The following is a 21,793-nucleotide window of genomic DNA, read 5'->3' on the forward strand; positions in this document are numbered from 1 at the left end:
TTCCAAGCATTTTTGGTCTGTAACCTCCCTTTTTTAGAAGGACCACGCCTAACCCCTCTCATACCCTACTCACCTTCTCCTCGACTGCAGGTATTTCTCCTATGTGCCTCAGTTTACCCCCTTACATTTAAATGTTTTGGGGTGTTACAGACCCTTGCACGGGTCTACACAGTTTGCCATCATCTGAGTGGGAGAATTTAGGTGAGACAGGCACAGGTTGGAGGGAAACTCACGGCGCTACATCAGGTTTTGATGTTCATGTGGTTTAATAAGTTAACAGATTCAGCCATTACACACCAATAGAACTCTTCTTCAAGATTTACAAAGGTGCAAGAACTTCATTTAGTCGTAAGTAGTTTAATTTTCATTATTAGCTACACAGTTCCAATTCTTTCCCACCTGAACAAGCTGGGGTCAAAATTTTTAATCCACCCAGACAGAAAGCATCAAAGTACAAAAGAGCACACACAAGGAGGGGGGCTAATTCAAATTCCATGTAGGCATTTGGTCCAGTACCTTACGAGCAAGGAAAAGGTGATGTGGACCGCTCGTGCCTTATAGAAGGAGCTGCGATATAACGAGCACACCTTTGCCAGAAGTTTGGCCACCACTGGGACTGTTACCCTACCCTGAGACTCGCCGTGACCTTGCAGTAGGGAAGGCGGGGTGGAGAGAACAATGCAAAAAGACCACAAAGGACAACCCTCCACACAAGCATCTCCACAGCTACCCAGAAATGACTTCTCTGTAGGTTTAGCAAACAGTGACCCAAGAGAAGCTATCGCATCGCTAGAGCCAAAGAACATAACAACACCGCTTGCCATGCACCCAGTTCTAGTCTAGAAATGGCACATGCCCGTGGTGCTCTTCTATCAGTTTGAAGAAGTTTCTGTTACATTCCCCTCCACTGAACTTGCTCTCCACCCAAATAGCCTGCCCTCGCTCTTCCCCATTTCGGTCACGCTGCCTAAAAACCCCACCCTCAACTGCACTGGCAGCATGAGGGTGCTTGCAGGGGCAGGAGTTGGATTTGCTTGCTCAGGTCTGCCCCGGCAGAGGTCTGCGCAAGGAATGGATGTAACGCCACAGAAGCTGGTAGGGTAGGGCCGCTCTCCTGTGCCCCCATTGGCACCGTCACCCTCAGTAACTCTGCACCGTTACTGGTACAGGCATTTGCAGAGCATGCTCTAATTATAAGTGTGTGCAAATACACATCTATGCACCCAATCCCTCTGGCCTCAGACATCCATCACGTGAAATCCTGTGGCACCCTCAGAACACTGAGGTTTTGCGGTTCCCTTCGTTTTTTCCTGTGTCCGTTTTCCACTGACTCAAGAGGATATCTCTCATGGGCCAACGTCAAGGGCTTTTTTTGATGACGAGACTCTTAAAAAGCCTTTCCTAAGCATAGGGAGAAGATGTATCCAGACAGAAATATAAGCATACTTACAGCTTACAGCTACCATAAATCTATTTTCTTCAGAGAAGCAAAAATACACAGCCACAGGTAAATTCTAGTAAATCTGTTCGGCCAAAATAAAAAACAAACAAACAAACCAAACCAACCAAACCAACAAAAAAAAAAAAACCACAAAACCCACAAACAAGCAAAAAAAACCCAACAAACCAAAAAACCCTCCAAGCAAACAACAACAACAAAAATAAAACCCCAAAAAAACCCCCAAAAAACTAAAACAATCCCAACAAAATGCCTGCTTTGGCTTCATTTACAAGTCACTGTTCCTGCTTGTGCAGCCAGTAGCAAAACACGGCATTTGGAACGCAGGCCCTCATATGCAGGCTGAACTCCTTCAGAAGCCTCCGTGCATTCAAGCCCGCCGCTCTGCTGTTCCTCTTCCACCATATATTTGGTCAAGGACCAATTTCACAAGGTGCAAATAGCGAGCCTACCCTGAGACAACAATCTGCCAACTGCAGATCATTTGAGCTTAAAAGGTTTGATGGTGGCATGTGCCGTTCATGGGGTTGCTCTGTGGTCCCAGGCATTATGAAATGCCACAGAGCCCACAGCAGCACCAAGGTGAGGGCACAGGCAGCTGGAAGAAGTTAAAGAGGGAAAGTAGATTTCAGATAGCATTTCTTCTGACCTAAAGCCAGAAACATAAGCGGGGATTAAATACAAAAGAGGTTTCTCAAAGCAGCAATTCTATGGGGGGAAATTCCCAGGGACTTGGTCTTTGCAGCTTCTGGAGAACGAAACCCTATGTGACCTTCCCTTTCCATCTGAGAAGATTAGGATAGAAGAACTGTTTCTCACACCAATAATCACACCTCCACCACAAAGCAGATTCATTACCATTCGTGCCTTTAAGAAACCAGGAGATTCACCTGTGCTCACAGTCAGGACTAACAAAACGGGCACCTACTGCTTGGGGGATGAAAACATCTCTGTGGGCCAGAAAGAAAGCCTTGTTCAGATAAGAAGAGGAAGGATCAACACGGTTAATAAGGAACGTATCGGAACCAGAAAATTTCCAACGCACACAGCAGAGCCATGGCCTGCTATCCCTCTGCTCCTCAAACAGCACTTCAGCCAAACACCCTGAAAAACCATCTGCACTTAGGGAGAACATTCAGAAGAAGATAAAAGGTTACAATATCGGTCTTATGCTGTACAACTCTGAGAAGCAACAAAATGTCAGAAAATACATCTCCTCTAGGAAACACAAGCAGATGTAGGACTTAATGTCTGGGGATGCGTTCTGCCAGCACTAGACAACATCCATTCCCTTTGCAAGCTGTCTAACCAGATACAGATTTGCAGCACAATTTACTGCCTGTGGTAAAAAGCACTGCTAAAAATTCGAGGGAAGGTATGCCCCTACTGGCATGCTTCCTGCGTGCCATTCATTCTGCCGAGCACAGTGCAGGCGTCTTCTGCTGCATCAAGTTCAAAACCAAAAACGGTACCTCCGCTGCAAGTCATTGGCAGGCGTAGCCTGAAGCCAACAAACCCAGAACAAAACAGGAAAGCCACAGACATATGACAGGAACTGCCCATTTAACATGGCTAGAAAGGGACCCCACGGCCGGTGAGGAACTCGAGCTTCCGTTTTTACTCCCTTTCCTATTACCTCCTCATCCAAGCCAGACCAAAATATGCTGGGTCAAGAACCTAAGTATGTGTTTGTCAGACACAAACCTTGCCTTTCCTGCCTCCGGTCTACAGTGACAAGGACAACACTGGCTAGCCCTCACAGCCCTCCTTGTGTACATGAGCCTCAGATCCCCGATTCCCAAGAACAGTGGTGACCCTCGGTGTTCACCTCCAGCCACTCTGCACCAAGACAGCTCAAGACGCTCTTACAGTTTAAAGAAAAGAACACAGAACTATCAAAAAACGGGACTCGCAGCAGGTCCTCGACTGACCCACAACTGAAGAGCCGTGGGCTCTTCCGCCAGCATTTCTAATGCAAGGCTTCACAGCATCCCACTAGAGAAGTGGTGCTGTCTGGGTTCAAACTTTCAAGGTTTAATACCTTGAAATGGTGTTAAAACAAATAAATAAAATCCAAAAATGGAACACAAAGTACCGTCGTAGCTGCAAGTCGTAGAGGGGATGGTGCAAGGGAGAACGCCAAACTGAAACCAAACTCCGAGACTTTGGGAACAAGGGTGTGCCTGAGAAGGACAGCACCGCACGTGACAGCGCCGCACCAACCCAGCAAAAGAAGGCTATGTCAAACTGGTGGCTGAATTGCTACAGGCAAGCCACAGATGGGATCTGCTCAAGCTCCAACAGCACTGTAAGCGCAAACCACAGTCACTCGCATCAAGGAAAATGATCCTCAGCGAGAAACAGTGAGCTCTCTGACATCCACGGCACACGGAAGTGCAAACAAAGCCACAGTGCCATGTGGACAAGGAACAAAACAAAAGATAAAGGACATGACAGAGCTTGGGGACGACAAAGACTCCCAGACCAAAACAGATGTAGAAGTTCCTGGTCAGCCAGCTGGACCAATATGATTCTTCGGATTCATATATGCCCAATCATGTGAGGAGTCGGCAGGAAAAACAGCAGAGAGTCCCTCCTGCTAGCACACACTGGTACTTTCAGTGACAGCCCTTGTAACTCTGGCCTTCCCTACCTGCACAAACACGCAAGAAACAGCTGCCTGTAAATCCTTTTGCAGCAGCACACCGAACGCATTCCAGTCTTTGGAAACAGCACACGGCAGCAGAATCGGCAAGCCAAGGTTTGTCCCGAGAAACGCGTTTTGCACGCGCCACCAAGAGAACTGCTTTTTCAGCTGGTAGCATCCTGCATAAGGAAGGGCAACAGACACCACCACAGGAGGTACTCTAATGGAAGAGCAGAGCTAGAGAATCCAGTCAGGCCTGGGAAACAGCTCTTCTGTGAGGTTTTTCCTCCCCTCTGTCCCACCTCCTTAACTCGACAGCCCACAGGAGAGCAGGAGTTTCCTCTCAAACCAGGCACATTGACAGCATGAGTATTTCTCCAAAGAGCATTGTTATGTGCTATCTGAAGGGAACTTCTGGGGATATTATAGACAAAATGTGCATGGGCCAGGAGACCAGACAACTGTTCCTCTAGAAGAACTGCCTCCTCCCGCACAAGGATTCTATTTTCCCCTGCACGCCTCTCCCTCTGCAAATACCCACTGCAGAAATGCCCTCTGTTTGAATGGGGTGGATCGTGTTTGCAGGAAAAAAGGAAATGCAAACCAGAAAGATTCCTTCTACTAGAGGAAACTCATCAGTGAAAACATGTAAACTCTCGCCTCTTTCTGCCACGTGCCTTCAGGCTCCCCATCAGACTGCCTTTCACCACATTCCTTGCCTTTTTCCTTTCCATCCATCCCCAGCATGGTGCCAGTCCTTGGCACGAGAACCACGAGACTGGACGCTCTTCAGGTCCGGAAGACAGCCTGGCAGCCCTTTGGCAACATCCCCAAGAGTAAGGGATCTGCTCATGCAATAGCTGGTGTGTGCATCTTGTACAGGCCCTTCCCTGTTCAAGAACACAGATGTGGAAGGAGTGCTGTGTCACAAGGTGGCTGCACAGGGTGGCAGAACTGACAGCACTGACCAGGCGTTCTTGAGAGGGCTCAGGCTTCTATGAAAACTTGTGCAGCGGTTAAAGCTTCCTTCTTAGAGACTTCTTCCTTCCCCAACACAGCACAGAAAACAGGGGCTCCTCAGTGCTGTCTGAACCAGAGACTGTTCCAACAGCAGAGCCAGATGGAGGACCACAACTCCGACAGCTGTCTTCCGACAGCTCACAGCCCAGGAGCACATCGCCCTGCAGCGCGCCTCAGGTTACGGCCTCTGCACCAAGCACAAGCAATAAGAGCGTTTAGATCATCAGTGACTGCATCATTCTCTCTCACTAGAAGAGCCGAGCGAGGCTGCATCCCACACTTCTCGGCAATGTAGCTAACCCAGTAGTTTCTTGATTTTAACTCTGAAGGCTGCCGCTTGAGAGACCTGCCCCCTGTTTCCGTGAGGCACCCGACGATGCCAGACAGCTACAGAGACGGAGTCACTTCTGCAGCTCCTGGGACCCCCAGGGGGATTAGCGTGCCACCTGGATTTTCTGGGAGAGCACAGTGGGGTGCAACAATCAGAGAAGGCTAAGCCAAGGCAGCCAAACAGCCTGAGTCCTGGGTTTGCCACTTCCGCTCCCCAAATGGTGTAAAGCACTGGGGTGTCTTCCCTCAGCCAAGGTTGGAAAGAACTGGACTGCAAGTCACAGATACCATGGAGTGGGAAGACAAGAGACTAGAAAACAATCTCTGAGAAATCTTTCCGATGGGCTTCTCCCTCCTTCAGTTCTCACCTGCTGATGTGTCGTCACTACCTTTGGGTTTGGATTTAGACTTGAAGGAGAAGCGTTTGATGAGGCGGTGAGAGAAGCTACCAGTTTTCTTTCTGGTGGCGGAGTTGGCAGTGACATTGGACAAGTCATCGTGTGACTGGCTCAGGCCCGCTTCCTTCTGCTTGCTCCTTCTCCGGAAGATGAGCTTGGTACCGCTCCGAAGAAAGCTAACTGCAGAGACAGGAAGGAGACAGAAACTGTGATAGCATCCTGCAGTGGCGAGTTTCGGGGACAGTAACGCACCCAGCCATTCTCACACATGCAGCAGCCTGCTTCCACGCTGAGCGGCAGAGGTACACGGCAGGTCGACTAATCTCAGCTTCCAAATGCAAGGCAAAGTCTCAGTTCGTGACAGACTGCGACGTCGACAAGCCGCCCCACTAAACATTCCGCCCCGTGTCCCCTCTGCATAAACAACGTCCTCCCCTGAGTGGAAGAGTGCAAAATTTTAAATGAAAGCCAAGACTCATATGAATGGAAAACAAGCGAGAACATCTGGATCTGAAGACCCTGAGAGGAACATACAAGAGGAAAAAGGCCTCTCAGACCAGCCTGTCTCAAGGGCACACGGATTAACTTTGTCATCGATTGCCTGGAACAACTGCCTGCGTTTTCATGACATGCCCGGTCTGGAGGCAAATAATGCCAATGGCTCCTTATGACTCACTCCAGCAGGAGAAGATGGAGACGCCGATTGCTCTCAACCTCAAATGGATCAGAAAGATACATGCAAAACCTGCACGCCATGTAACACTCCTAGGGTATTTCCTGTGGAGGGTGTTTGCTTTCCATATTCCCTCTCTTCCCCACCTGCCAGGTCTCTCAAGAATCTGGGTCGCACACCCTTCTACCCACTGACGTGCAAGAAAGGGGCCTCCACAGCTCAACCCATACCTGGTTGTAACGGGGTACAAAAAACTTGTCCCACTCTGATAATCCGAGTAACCAAGATTTCGATTTACATTTCTTTACGTAAGTCGGTAGCAGAAAAATCCAAGATGCGCCATCCACCTAACTGACAAATGTGCGGAAAGGCGAGGACAGCAGCTAGGCTTGGGCTGGCCCACTCCATCATTTAAAAGAAGTGAGTTTGTGGGGACATCTTACAGTACGACAGGTCAGAGGCACTAGCTGCTTCGATACTAACAGAGAAAGGAGGAGGGCAATCGAGGCCCATACAATCCACATTGCTGGGCAGTCTGCACTTCCACACCACGGGCGGCCACATTCAGAGGAGGAATCATTATTTACGGACATGCGCCTGATCCGTGGACCTGGAGGCCAGGGAGAGAAAAGGGGGTCTCCAGAATACACAGGCTGTGCAGGGTTCCCATCCAAGGGAGAATAGAAACTAAAAAGGCTACAGGAATCAGACACCTACAGATGGTGGCATTTGGAATCACTCCAGTGGAAAAACCACAAGAGGAAGGCAGGCTCTTCCAGGCTCCATCAGAAGCTGCTCTTTGCTATGCTGAAAGGGGTGGGGAACTTGGATGTCACTTTATCCTCATGTACAGCTAATGTTACAGGCTCATGTTAGCTACCATCTAACAGTTCATCCTTACCTTTGTGATCTTTCAAGCTCCTGGTCTCAAGGGCTCCCGTGGAACCAGTTTCGGACTCAACATCTTCCACCGACGGTCTTTCAGAGATGTCCGATCGCGTTGTCTCGTCCAGCTCCTGACTGTCCCTTTGTCCCAATGGCGACGCTTCCAGTGGCCGTGACAATTCCGTAGAATCGTGCATCCGCTCAGCTGTGCCCTCTGCCTCAGAGTCCCCATACACAGTGGCCTCCAGGGATGCAGCGTAACCCAGAGAAAGTGCCATTTCATCTTGAGCAATAGGTACCTGAAGGGGGGTTAAAAGGGCAGACAGACATGAAGACAGGATCAAAAGAATTGCATTCATCTCCCTACTTCCATCTACACCTACATATGGATGGCCCAGCTCAGATCATCAGTGCTAGATAGCACCGATGCGCAATTATCCCTCTTTGGCTGAAATATACTGTAACGTGGCCGATGACAAAGCATTCTGCTGCATGTCCCTCACTCCCATAGCCAAGTTCAAGGAGAACTCCTTATATTCTCCACAAGGTTCAAAACCAGCTATGGCAGCCACCTCCCTTTCTGCAGCTACCTGCTGTGAACTCCCACCAGCAGCTGCCCAGCAGACTGGCAAGGTACTTTCTGATGCTCACTGGGAAGCAGCGAAAGGCTTCTGATGAGCCAGTCATCTGTGCTGGAACCTTCCCACACTGATCCCTACAGGACAGGTTAGCTTCATGCACGCATCCCTAAAAACGACCTCCCAGACTGGAAATGCAGCTCCTAACTACCAGAGACCTTGGACACTCCTGAGATGATCAGTGTACTACGTTTTGTTGGCGTCTTCTTGATGGTCTTGTTATTCGTCTCAGTTAGCTGCCTGATTGCCGTCTCGGCCACTGGATCCAAGCCATTGGGCATATGGCTATCCCCTGAGCACAAGAAAAATACCAATGCTTGGAGTAGCAACCTTCAGCAGAGGCAAAAGGTCGCTTGCCGACCGCGATGCTTGTAATAGGCAACTTACATGCACACAAAAGTAGTTTCCCCACCCGGAGTTTATTACAGACTTGTCCAAATAAACCAAACAAAGGGAGGTCTGTATAGCTAGCTCTTGGCTTTTTTAGGTACCTGAAAAGTTTCATTTCCCACCAGGCATATCATTAAAATGCGCCCCCCCCCCCCCATCCCCGCTCAGTGAAGACTTCCAAAGACTCCCAATAGTTTGCTTTGGCGGCGAACTGTCAAAATGGCTGCAGTGCTCTGTTCCAGACACAGTCAGAGCCCCAAGTGCAGGGTGAGCAAAGTTCTTTGGGTCCAGATAGACTGGAAAGTTCTTGCCAAGCAAGGAAACACTCATAGTCGCTGACTGGATAGTCAAATGGGAATGTCTTTTACCTGCCCACACCCCACCACCAGCCTTCTGCCCCCACCTTCACTCAGGCACTTGGACATTCTCTGAAGCAGAAAATGTAAATGAGCTCAGGGAACCGCACTCAGACTGCCGCTTTCCAAAACAGGCTAAGGAACACCGCTACTTCAGTAAGAGCCTCAAATTTCCAAGCACTTACGGCTACCGCTGGGCAAGTGGCCATGAGGACAGCTGGTCTCCAAAAGCACTGTTGTCTTCTTCTCAGTCACTTCCACCTTGGAAGGCGACCTCGATGGTGAATCTTCACAGCAAAAGAGACACAGAGATCCCAGTAAGTGGAGATGAAGCTTACGCATATAGCTTATGATGCTATCATATTGTGCCCCCTACACACAACCCCAGAAAGCCTCAAGCGAGCATTCGGAGAGCCTGCAAGGCTGGTTCTGTAAGGCTTTGTGGCAACAACGCAGTAAGAAGCCTACTGGCAAAAACTCAGAATCACAGAATGGTTTGGGTTGGAAGGGACCTTAAAGACCACTTAGTTCCAACCAGCCTGCCACTAGACCAGGCTGCTCAGGGCCCCATTCATCCTGGTCTTGAATGCTTCCAGGGACAGCTACAGCTTCCCTGGGCAACCTGTGCCAGTGCCTCACCACCCTCAGGAGGAAAAATTTCTTCCTTATGGCTAATATAAATCTACCCTACTTCAGCTTAAAGCCATTCCCCCTCGTCTTATCACTGCATGCCCTTGTAAAAAATCCCTCTTCAGCATTCTTGTAAGCCCCCTTTTAGGTACTGGAAGGCTGCTTGCTATAATGTCTCCCCAGAGCCTTCTCTTCTCTGGGGAGCCTTTCTTCACAGGGAGGTGTTCCAGGTACATGACCAACTTAGTGGCCCTCCTCTGGACTCACTCCAACAGGTCCGTGTCTTTCACGTGTTGGGGGGCCGCAAGGCTGGACACAGTACTCAAGGTGGAGTCTCTAAAGAGCAGAGCAGAGGGGGAGAATCACCTCTCTCGACCTGATGGCCACGCTTCTTTTGATGCAGCCCAGGATATGGTTGCCTTTCTGGGCTGCAGTCCTGTGAAGCAGACGTATAGCAATACCTCATTCGTGTCAAGCCCCACCTCTTGGAATATCCAGCACCACATTCACCAGGACACCAGAGCGCAAGCAGCAACAACCCCTAGTAAGCAAGGTCAATATGCTTTTGGCTCCACATTCAGCATGTTCAGCGTAACTTCTTTAGCAATGAAGAAACTAGAGAAAGCACGGCTAAACACTTAGCCTGACATCATGCAGAGGTTATGCGGCGGCATACACATCAGACCTCCCACCGCCAAAAGGGTGTGAGAGAGGCTCATCCCTACCTCACCTTCCCCCCAGACACAGAGCTGCATCAGTTCTCTCCCCTAGGGCTACACAAGGGTTTCTAGCCAGCCACAAAGACGCTAGGGGAACAGCAAGGATGCCTGTGTTCCGACCCACACACCAGAAGTGGTACGTAAAGCGTGAGCCTGCAATGACCAGATGTGATGGCTAAACAGTTTTGCTACTGCCTTCGTGAGCAGCCATGGGAATATCACAGCTAAGTTTGTGCTGCCATAGCAGCCACCTGTACAGTACACCTGCTGCTGCGCAGCCTCACCCAGTTTGCAGTCTGCCTTGGGCCGGGACTGAATTGTGGTGACAGTAGTCACGATGGTGCCATCGGGCATGATGGTCCGGTCCATCTCCACCTTCTTAGTGGGGGTGATGCTGGTTCGCAGAGATGCGCCGTGATGAGCATTCAAAGATGCAGGAGCCTCCTGGAACAGCAGCTATAAAGAGTAAAGCACTGCTCAGAGAGGTTCTCTTCCTCCCAGATGGAAAGGCCGGCATGTTTGGGCAACAAAAGCTAGAGCTCTGGGCATCAAGGAGCCATCTCCAATACGGTATCGGTTCAACAGCCAGAGGCTCAGGGACCGAGGGTCTGGTGACAGCCACCCTTCCACAGCATAAGGGTCTGCTAGTCCTCTGCACCAAGCTCAGGTCCAAGCATGCGTGTCTCCAGCTAGAGGCTCGCATCACGAATGCTTCCACACACATCACGTGTGTGCGTGCAGAGCTTGGGGGGTCATGAGCTCACCTCCAATGTAATGGTAGCTTCAGCTGTCAGTGACTGTCCAGCTCCTGGGACCAGTGAGCAGACCTGTCTCCCAGATGGTTGTTTGCCCGAAGAATCAATCAAAAGTGTGGCATATGCCAGCAGCACATCTGCAAAGAAGGGAGAGTAAAAATGAAACCCTTCACAGGACCTCAGCACCTTAGACATCTCCAAGGTAACCCCTACTTTTGGGAAGCAGCCCCATGGGCCAACACAGCAGATCCCCACAACTCCGCTAACTCCCAGGTTCAAGAGGGAGAAGGGGCAGGCAGCGCTCCTCCGCTCCTCTTTAACAATCCAGGAATCAGCTGCCTTGAAAAGATGACCATTGTGTGGCCTCCATCAAAAGTAGATACTGCAGTTAGTCCCTGACTGAGTACAAACAAACAGTTAAGAGCCGTACGCAAAGCTCTCCTAATACAGGAGGGAAAATCCCGCATGCCCCTCCCTGCTTCAGAATGGAGACAGGCAGGCCACAGGAACCTCCTGATTCAAGGCCAGATCCAGACCATTTTGGTAAGAAGAACAGAACCCAGAGTTACTTCACACAGTCAGAAGCTCACATAAAGCTAAATATGAAAAGTCCTTTGCAGAATTCATCACACGTTGTACCGACATTGAACTACCACAGGCTTAAAGTGCAGTAAGTCCCTTAGACACTTTTGCCTCCCCGTCTTACAACCCATCTTATGGCTGCCCATACTCACTTCCCCCTCCGTCGCTGTTCCCCAGCACCTGTAGTTTCAGTTCTTTGCTTCTAGGTCCCAACTCCCTGTTGAAATCGAAGATGGGCTGGTGTTAGGCACTCTTTTCTAAGTGGCCATGGAGCAAACAACCTCATTCTGTATCTTCCCTCCCTCAAATCTCACATGCCTCATCACCCTCTCCAAAGTTTCAGTAGCATGCACTGCTGTGGAGGACACGACTAGAGCACCAAACTACAGAAATGAGAACTCTGGTTCGTGTGCCCGGCAGAGCTGTGTAGGCTGCCAGTGGAAGTTGAGAGGGCAATCTCTCTGGAAGGCTGTTCATGCTACGGCCCTACTGCACCTGCTGCTCCTACAGTCAGCATTTCTGCCCACCCAGTTAAAACACAAAGTGTCCAGGGAAGCGAGAAATACATATGCGAGCTTGGACCAATTGCCGGAATCAGTAGTCCAGCATGGGGGCAGCACAAACGGACATCGCCCCGTGGTGCAGACTTCACCACTGCCCCACGCACATCAGTTACTGCAGCGTGGTAAAGACACCCAGAGACTGTGCCGGTCCACCTACACTGTGGGTAGGCCAGAAAGGGAGCAGACACTTACAGAAAGAACTCGTCAGTCCACTCCATCTCTCCTGCAGCACCCACACTGCCACTTGGCATCGGCCTCGTCCACTTCTGCTGCGGGGGGCTGTCTAGCTCTGCCACACAGCGTATCTCCCCAACTCCTGCAACAGAGAGACAGAGGACACGTGTGCACTCGTCAACAAGAGGCAGTGGTTCGTCAGGCACACGTCCCTCTTTTCCATTCAAACCCACCCAAAACATCCACTCGCTCCAATCTCACCGCCTGCACGCTTGCCCCTGTGGATCAGCAATGTTTTCACGCTTACCTCCCTTCCCCTGGCAGCCCAAGTTCAGCACACGAAGATTCCGGAGCAACAGCTTAGAACCCAGAGGGGCTGCTGCTACTCCAGACGGGGACTCTCGAGTCAGCTTATTGCTGGGTACCTGAGGAATGACGAGAGCGAGACCGATACCTTTATCGTTCACTCGCCAGCAGACAGCAGCAAGATGCATTGTCCTTGTATCTATTAACTAGCTCCTTACACCAACACAGGGGAATACTCGCAACGCCATCCATCAAGAGATGATGCTGCAGGTTTCCCGAGCTATTGACCTTCAGTGGGCCCTCGTGTTATTTAAGATGGGAAGTTTAAGGCAGACCGAGAAGGAGACAGGCAAGAACAAGCTTGCTGGCTACCAGACGGTCAACTGACAGTGACAAACCACAGACCATTCCATGCCTGCAAAGGCTGCCCTGGACAGAGCCTTGGTGTTCTGAGCAAGGGAGACTGCCAAAACAAAGATGTACCTCAGGCAGTCCAGCTCCACAAGTACATGACTGACAATCAGCATTCAAGAAAAAAGGTGGAAGGAACTGCCCTTGGGAGCAATTTCTATTTATCCCTATGCACCATGTCGCAGTACCCAAACTCCTGTGACAGTGCAGGCCAGGATTCGGCTGCCGCCCAGAAGCGAGATTCAACCCTTGGATTCCTGCCTGAGCCTCAGCCCTCAGAAGTGTCTCAGGGCCTGTGTTTGAGGCACAAGAACGACACGAGGAGAGTGACTTACTGCACTGGCTCCAGCGGTAATGGCCATCAAATTCACCGTCATGGCTGGCTTCGTGCTGACAATGGTATCCTCGATCAGATCCTTTATAGTGGACAGATCCGCTCTCCCTTCATCCTTCCCTCCGCAAATCAAGAGGAAATGCAGGAAAGTCATAAAAAAAAGGACACAGTTACAGCTCCACCTGCCTCTCGAGCCTCTAATACACTACACAGTCATTCTCTCAGTAATAACCTCCGAGATACTTTTCCCATGTCCCATACTCGCTCTCCTCAGTGCTTAAAGCTTCCGTGTAGCAGCTGCAGGCAAATGCAAGCTTTCTAAATGTGACAAACTAAGCCTCTACATCTGTAGTCTATCTGGTGTAAATTTTTACAATACAGCTTTTACAGTTTGTCACATGCTCACCACCTCAGGAGACGGTGCTACCACGCTTTTGGGAAAACAGCCAAATCCCTGTATCTACTCAGGATAAAGTAACAAAGGTGTCAGTAAAACAACAAATCAACCAACCTATTTGGATCATGGAAGCGCAAGCACGCCCACATTCTGTTAATTAAAATTCTAACCTGTGGGTTCCCCACATTAATCTCTTAAATCTTAACTAATCTCTTAAAAAAACCCCGCCAAACATAACCAACAAAACCAGACCAACACAACAACAAACAAACACCACCTCACACAAAGAAAGAGCGGCAACCCAGCTCGTTTTGCAGCTCTACATCTGACAACAGCAGGAGGAACCTACATAGACAGAAAGCCTTCCATAGGTACCACTTCGGCCCTCAAGGACGCTGTTGTGACACAGCTGAGCTAGTATCGATTCCAGGGTGAAAGAATCCCTCCACTGCCCTAAAGGGCCATGACAGTGAGTTGCCAACCCTCCTCCTTCACAGCAGCCTGCCTTCTAGGTGTTTCTGCTCCTTCCTCCCTTTCTCCACCCAAAGTCAGCCTCCCACTGTTAGCCACTCACCTCAGGAAGTTCAAGTCGCGGAAGAACCAAAAGGTCCAAGTTTGGTCTGTCCTTGAATGTCCATGACACCAGGAGACCCTCATTCTGTATCTCCTCCAAGTGGATCTCCACCTGGCCCAGAACAAATATCCACAGTCAGGAACTGTTTCTGTTTACATTAGGTGATTTTTGCTCCATTCCAAATACAGCAGTTTAAAGGCCCTCACACCAGTGCAACAGTAAAACACAGAACATAAGAACACAAGTGCTCCCTGGCCTACAGGATAAAGCAGCTGCAGAAGCCTCATTGCTCCATAGTGAGATCCAGCTTCCTCACTGCTGTGAGGTGATGATGATGCCCAGGCACCATCAGAGGGAAAAATGATTCATTATTTCTTTTACTGAAGAAAAAGCCTGCAGTACAATCCAAAAGTGCCCAACTGGGCCCCAACACATAGGATATTTACTGAGCTACATCAATTAACCCTTGCCAAATGTAACCACAACCATTTATAAGTTAGCAATGCATCTCTTGGAGATGATCCTCAGGTTGCACCAACAGTCTGCAACAACAAACCAGACCGTACAGCATCCTGTAGTTTAGTTGAAGTTGAAAAGTTGCACACCCATGTACCCATAAAAGCATCATTAATGTGACAGACAGAGGCAGAACCACATAGGAAGACCCCCCGACATGAGAACTCTTGTAAAAACTGGGTAATGAAATTCAACCTAGTTCTCAATTGACAGGTTGACATTTACCAACAACACAGAAGGTCATCGGACAAAAGCAACAGACGTGAGACACAGTAGCCAGGTAAGTAACCAACAAGAGGTCCACAGAATAGACAGGGCACAATCGGGAACACAGCAGAATGGAATTTGAAGAACTCCAAAACGCAGACAGGCATGTGGTAATCTAACCAGCATTTCATAAAGCAGCAGCAGCAGCAGGACCTCAATTAGAATACCACGTGTAATTCCTTACACGAACAATCAACCCAAAACTTCAGCAGGGGCAGACAAGGAGACCCAGACAATGCCAGTGAGTAGGGGAGCAATTGGATGAGATGTGAGAAAGGGGACCTTTCAGAGATGAAAAGCAACTGCAGTTGACGCCCATAACTAGATTGGCAGCAGGCACACTACATGCTAAAGAGAGAAAGGAGCTGTTTAAATGACCACAGAACAGAAGTATAAAATCAAACTGGAACAACCTGATAAAAGTAGGCTGAAAATTGTAATAAAGCCTCTGAGAGCAAAAGCTTCCAGAACAACCTTCAAACTGCAACACATGTGACAGCATGGGATTGGCTTCTGCTACCACTGAATTACTTCTGATTTTGCCATGTCTATTTTTAAATTTTTTTGGGGTGCACGTATGAGCGCACTGCCTCCGAGCAAGATACCATCTCCGGCGTCACGTCCTTCATCACGATGGAAATAAAACCACGTTCAAGAGAATCAAATCCAGCCAGAAAGCAACTATGGAGTTACCACCCACTGTGATTTCAGAGCTTCTTTGCTGGAAGAAGCATCTCTGATATTCGACATGCACAAAAAGCTGTATCATGCTCTTGTGAATGTAACAAGGGGAACGGAAAAGCAAGCTACTCCTCACCACAGATTTTTTCTTCACACCCACTACCAGGACACCATACTTTTACATATCCACAGGACATAATTCCCCTTTCCATTGTGCCATGAAGGGAAATGAATTCTCTGGACTTCTCACTTCTTAAATACCCACTTAAAAACACAGTACAGAATGCTGCCACTGAATTCTCAGAACTCTCTGGAATTTCTTACAGCTATGTTTCCGAAACATAGCTATAGCCGAAATCTGCAGATGAAGACTCGGAAAACAAGACTCAGCGTGCAGATGGGGAATATCTGCCACCTCAACAAATGTTAGCGACCGCACACTGCTTCTTCCAGCCCAACGAGGCCTTTATTTGCACTGAATCAGGTCCTCCTTCCTCGATCAGTGTGGGACTAGATGAAGGAGTAAGGTCAACGTCTAATTTCTTATAAACCTTACCTGAGCCTGCAGCACAGCCAAAGTGACATGATAGGAGTCCACAGAAACAGCAGCTGGGGACTGCTGAGTAACAGAGACAGGAAATTTCACAGCTTCAGCTGACAGATGGCAGCACAGCACCTAAAAAGAAAAGACGAGTCTGTATCTCAGCAAGAGGCAGCCGTGTTATTCTCACCAAGTTCTGCACTGCAAACCTGCCACATCAGACCCTGTACAGTGACAAGAGTTCTCTTCTGCTCTCCACTGTAGGACCCTCATGTTTGGGTTCAGCATTCATACACCCCGGCTCCACCAACACATCTTCTCTCGCAGAGCTCACCGATGTGCAGCTCCAGAGCCTCCAAACGGGAGACAGACCTCCAAACTCCTCCAAACAGACCTCACCCAAAACCTCCCTGGTTCCACCATCTCAATCACAAATCACAGGCCTCAGCAGTCTGTCGAACACACCATCAATGGAGAAACCCCACACTGTACAGTTCAGAAGAAGCAAAGCCTTACCATGCTGTGGTCCGACTGTCCCTTGCATGTCACACAACTTATATTTGCAGCTTGTGGTAACTGAGGACCCTCTTCAAATGTGATCTGCACTGAACTCTACAAAGAAAAAACTCTGTCAGTTCCCAGTAGTCAGAGCAGCCCAGATAGTTTCAAAGAGGATGAATGATGTGGGGCCCCAGAGACACTCTGGCCCGTTTCCACAAATCCAGTCGGCACCCAGAACCATCACAGACTGTAATTCTACCCACCTTGGCTTGTCCATACAGAGAAAGGAAACAAGGTGTCCGATTAAGGCTTGAATTCACAAACACTATGTTAATTTCAGACAGGTAAACCCAAATGAGGATGGAAAATTGATCTGGATAACAGTCAACCATGGATTGAGGGCATTATCCCTTCCTCATTGCAGAAGCTTTGCTGTTTCTTCACACGCGCTCTCTCTCTCTCCCCCCCCCTCTGTACGGTAATCCTGCTCCAAGGAAAAAGAATACCAAACCACTGCCACCAAAACCAAACACACACACCCCCCCCCCCCCCCAAATAAACAATTAACAAAATCCACATCCTCAGCATATGGTACATCAGCTCCTGTGCTCAACTTGCTCCTTTTTTTCCATCCTCTTCTGGTTTCTTAGATTACAATCTCCACTGTCCTCTTCATTTGAGGATCTCCCTGTATTTCAAGACCAGTCCTGTACAGAGAATCCTTCTTAAGAAATATAAGACCAAGATAAAGAGTTTGAGAGCATCCCTCCACAAAAACTAGCCCTCAAAGATTCCGTTTGCTCACGAGGGACAAAAAGAGAGACAGAGAAAGCAGGAAATCTGGGCACTACGACACGACCATTTGCCAAGCTGATTGCATTTTAGGGCCAGAACAATCAGAAGAGATGACAGAGGTACAGCAAGCCACATTCCTCTCAAGCAAATGAGACTCTGCGCTGCCACCTCCGTGCTACAGACAGACCCAAGTGAGGGGCAGAAAAGGCTCTGGGACACCAATCTGACAGGCATAAACACTTCAACCTGAAGAACTGCTTGCCCACCAAAAACTAGTCCAGATGCACGCCCTCCTTCTAACAGACACAAAGCAGCTCTCTCAGTGATGAAACTGAGAATGGATAACCAGTATTGGATCACTCCCTGCTGTTTCGTATTAGTAATGCCTGCTGTTTCTTTCTCTTACAGCCTCCTCCACTGGAGCCATGTATTCGCTCACGTGGGTCAGTCCAAAATAGCAAATCACCTTTTTCTCTCTGTGACCAGAATCTCTGCCCAATGACTCAAGTATTTCATCAGCAGCAGCAAGCTACCCCAGGTTCTTCCCAACACCTCACAGTCTCACCAAACTGGGAGGCACTGGTCAACTTCAAAAGATCTCGCTGCTCAGCCTGCTCGGAATGAACCACATGCACAAGGTAGCATGAATCTATACATCCTCCAAGGCACAAGGTAGCATGAATCTATACATCCTCCAAGGCGTGAAGAAAACGTAGCAGAAAAAATAAAATGAGAAGGGCAGCATGCACTTCAGAGGCAACACAACTCCTTTCAAGTCTTTGCTCCTTTTGGGGCAAGAGAATTGTAATCCCAACAGGAAATACTAAATGTTAGCAGCTGTTATTTCAAAATCTACAAAAAATGTGGCACCTCGTGAAGCTGCTCTCTCAAGTACCAGGGATGAGAATGAGACGTGGCTGGAAAGCGGACTGACCCTCACCTGTCCACTCCTGGCCCCCTCAGACCACGCTCCTAGCACAATCCACTCAAATTCACATGCTGGCATGCTCCAACCACCAATCCACTCCTATAAATCTCCTACCACATACGTTATGTACTCGCATTCGCTGAGATAGATAGAATAAGTATCCCTGGGAGAAAGTGAAATTGCTAGCTTCTAAGCACACATCTATCCCAGACTCCCGTTGGGACTTAAAACGGGACATGGGGTAGAGTCAGACTGGGAGCAGGGAAAGAGCAGCCATCAGTTGCAATGAGGGCCATCAGGCCTTACGTCCCATCCCTTGACTGGACACAAGAATAAATTTGTAGAAGGCAGGGACTGGAGGTGAGGGGGCCACAGGGTAAAGCTTTTTATGACAACGCTAGCATATTTGCAAGGACAGAATTGCCATCAGTTCTAAACTGAGGTTTACCTGAAAACTAGTGCACTGCAAAAAAAGGTGCAGCTTCTCCATCAAGACCTCAGCAGATGGCAGGACTATCCTTTATACAACTTCATTACAAAAACAAAACAAAGAAACCCCTAACACACACCCAGCCCAGAACAAGTCTCCTGCTCTGTGGTCTTTGAAAAGTATACATGAAATACACACGGAAGACTGTAGCCAACATGAGGCTGACTTCCCCTAACTGTACTGAGCTTTTACAGGACCAGGGGGGTACCACCTTTTAAAAAAATCTCAATTGCAATTAGGACTTTAACATTATTAAGTCCCTACTCTGCTACTATTTGGCAGCCGGCTAGTTCACTTGAAGGGGGAATTCGTCCGGACAAGGAAAAGTTACTCAGCCGTGCAACATGTTAGCAAAGTTGCAACGACTGAGACTAAAACAGTCTTGCTTCTTCTACTGATGCTCCAGGGTGTAAAGCAAGGTGGAGCTCCCGTGGTAGAGTTCCTTGGCAGAATTCTTCTCACAAAAATTCCGTGTCAAAGTGCTGACTAAAAGACGAAAGGCTCATTTTCAATTGCTTAATTGCCTTATCTGTCTAAGAGATGCCTCAAAAACAACTGCGTTATAAAATACAGTTGTGAGTCTAAGCCTAATGCTGCAAAGCAGTAACTTTCTATATAGATCTCAAAGTTCAGACGTGACTGAAAACCTTACATAATTATTTTAACGCCACCTTGAGCGCATTTCCGTGGCTTTGCGTTACTCGGATTCAAAGACCATGCTAAGTCTTCCATCTCCATCCTCCACTGAAGTTTGTGCCATTTCTCCTACATGTCCAAAGGAATTTACACCTCTTAATTTCAAGGAGGAAACACTAGTGAAAACATAACTGTTCTCTCTCAGTTAGACTCAATCAATTGCTTAAGCCCATTTCATGAGCACTGGGAAGCTGAATGCTGGAATTCTATAGCTCAAAGGCAAGGCATTGGCAGGAACGGGCTGCCGTTCTCCTGAAGGCAGGAGAACAGTCTAAGATGGAGTTTTTTCCACAGTTAAACACATATAAGCAGTTTAATTGTTTCCCAGTTAAACAGATACAAGCACCTCCAGGTAAGTCCCAATCTCATCCAGATCTCACATAAGGCGAAGTCCTCCAGGACAACTCCCAGACCCTGCTTCAGAGAACAGCTTTTAGACCCAGCAACTCAATGAGGCAATGCTGCTTTCTGAATAGACATGCTCCAGACAAGGAGCAGCTGCAGCAGAAACTGAAGTGTAGCCCTCCAGGGGCCACCATGCCATTTCAGCCACTGGCTCATCTTCCCTTTACAAGAGTCCTAAATTCTGCAATTTATAAATTCGGGTCATTTGATGAGAATCTGAGTAATTCAACATATGACAGAAAAGCACGGCGTATCAGATATGGGAAACTAGCGACACTTTGACCACGATGACTACTGCATTGTGGTAAGAGGGGCATGGAAGCAGAGGCTGAGTTTCTACACGGGAAGCGGGGAAGCACTATGCCCGTCGGGGGAAGGCACTTCACACTGAATCTCGCCCAGAATTTGTCACTTTGTCAAAAGGGGAGATACTTTCCCTATCTTGCTGGAAAACTCAAACACAAGTTTGCATCATGTTCTTCGAGACTTTAACTGCCTTTTCTTCAAACACGTTAGCTTCATGCTAACCTTTTTTAGCTCTTGATTTTCCTATACAACTTAACAGGAAGGCAACGCCTTCCCACTCACACGACAGAAAAAAAAGGAGATTGCAATAGACTTTGGACTGCTTTGGACCACAGTTTCTGTGGGCATTAAGTCCCTGCCTTGTAGGCAACGCAAGCTATAATGCAGTTATTTCCATATGGAAGCATCAAGGCATATTCTCCTTCGTGAACTTCAAAACTACAGATAGTACAACGGTAATACTGGGAGATTAAAGAAAATAAATACCAGAAAAATTCGAAGAGATTGCTGTGGAAACATCAGAGTGACTACAGCATTGCTCCAACCCGCGTTAAATAACGCGCGGCAACCCACTCCGCCCTTTCCGCGCTCGCACACCGCAGCGCACTCCCGCGCGGGCCGAACGGAGCCGTCCGCAGGGCTCCCGGTGCCTAACGGCTCCTCCGGCCTGCGGGAAAGGGCTGTTCCGGCACCCGCGAACAAAGAGCAGGCGGGCGGGCCCGCCTCACCTCGCTGCCGCTCCCCCGCTCGGGCCCCGCCGTACCCCGTGCCGGCGAGCCTGGCTGTTGAGAGCTCGCACCCAAGCTCGCTGCCACTGCTCCCGTAGGGACCTGAGGGCGAGAAGCGCCGCGAGCAGCGCCCGCGCCCCGGCCTCCTCCGCCGCCGCCCCGCGCCGCCGTGGCGCTCGCAGGGCCGCGGAGCGCCAGTATTGCAGCAGCCAGGCCGCCACGGTGAGCAGCGAGGCGGCGAAGAGCAGCACCAGCGCGGCCCAGCCCAGGTCCGGCCCCATGGCGCGGCGCGCGGGGCTCAGGGCGGCGCGGCGGGCACGGCGGGCATGGCGGGCAGGCCGCGGCGCCGCCCCGCTCGCGGCACCGGGTGCACGTGGCCCCGCCGCAGCCCCGCGGCACCGCACGCGCACCCACCGCCGCCGCTCTCCTTCCGGCGCGGCGGAGCTCGCGCGCCTCCCGCGGCCCGGCGGAGCCGCCCCACACCCACGGCCCCCTGCTCCGCCCCGTGCCTGCGGGCAGGCTGCGCCGCCCGGTCTGAACGGCCGGGAGGCCTCACGGCCGCCGCCGCGAGCCTTCTCTTCTGGTGGACTGAAATAGGAGCACAGCCGCGATCTGAAAGCCCAGCTCCCCACCGGCTTTCCGAGCTCCGATTAACGACGCTTTTCTCCTCGCGTCACGCTCTTTTCTGCTGGGAGTCG

The 21,793-nt window shown here is 49.6% G+C and overlaps 1 protein-coding gene across 2 annotated transcripts; it reads right to left on the minus strand.

The window, feature by feature from the left end:
* Positions 1-242: 242 nt before the first annotated feature.
* Positions 243-21,443, minus strand: C2CD2L (C2CD2 like). Of its 2 annotated transcripts, none has more exons than XM_039564925.1 (15): positions 21,131-21,443; positions 16,763-16,858; positions 16,262-16,381; positions 14,242-14,352; positions 13,272-13,385; positions 12,527-12,644; positions 12,238-12,361; positions 11,635-11,699; positions 10,910-11,037; positions 10,430-10,601; positions 8,982-9,083; positions 8,209-8,342; positions 7,429-7,711; positions 5,825-6,034; positions 243-1,401 (listed from the first exon to the last, which is right to left on the minus strand). In XM_039564925.1, exons 1-15 carry the CDS (start codon positions 21,374-21,376, stop codon positions 1,388-1,390), a joined length of 2,037 nt encoding a protein of 678 aa, XP_039420859.1. In that variant the 5' UTR covers positions 21,377-21,443; the 3' UTR covers positions 243-1,387. The 2 variants fall into 2 exon arrangements, with proteins under 2 accessions (XP_039420859.1, XP_039420858.1); XM_039564924.1 differs by having other exon boundaries at positions 243-5,313.
* Positions 21,444-21,793: the final 350 nt, after the last annotated feature.

Source organism: Corvus cornix, chromosome 24 (genome assembly GCF_000738735.6).
Source record: "Corvus cornix cornix isolate S_Up_H32 chromosome 24, ASM73873v5, whole genome shotgun sequence".
Lineage (NCBI taxonomy): Eukaryota > Metazoa > Chordata > Aves > Passeriformes > Corvidae > Corvus > Corvus cornix.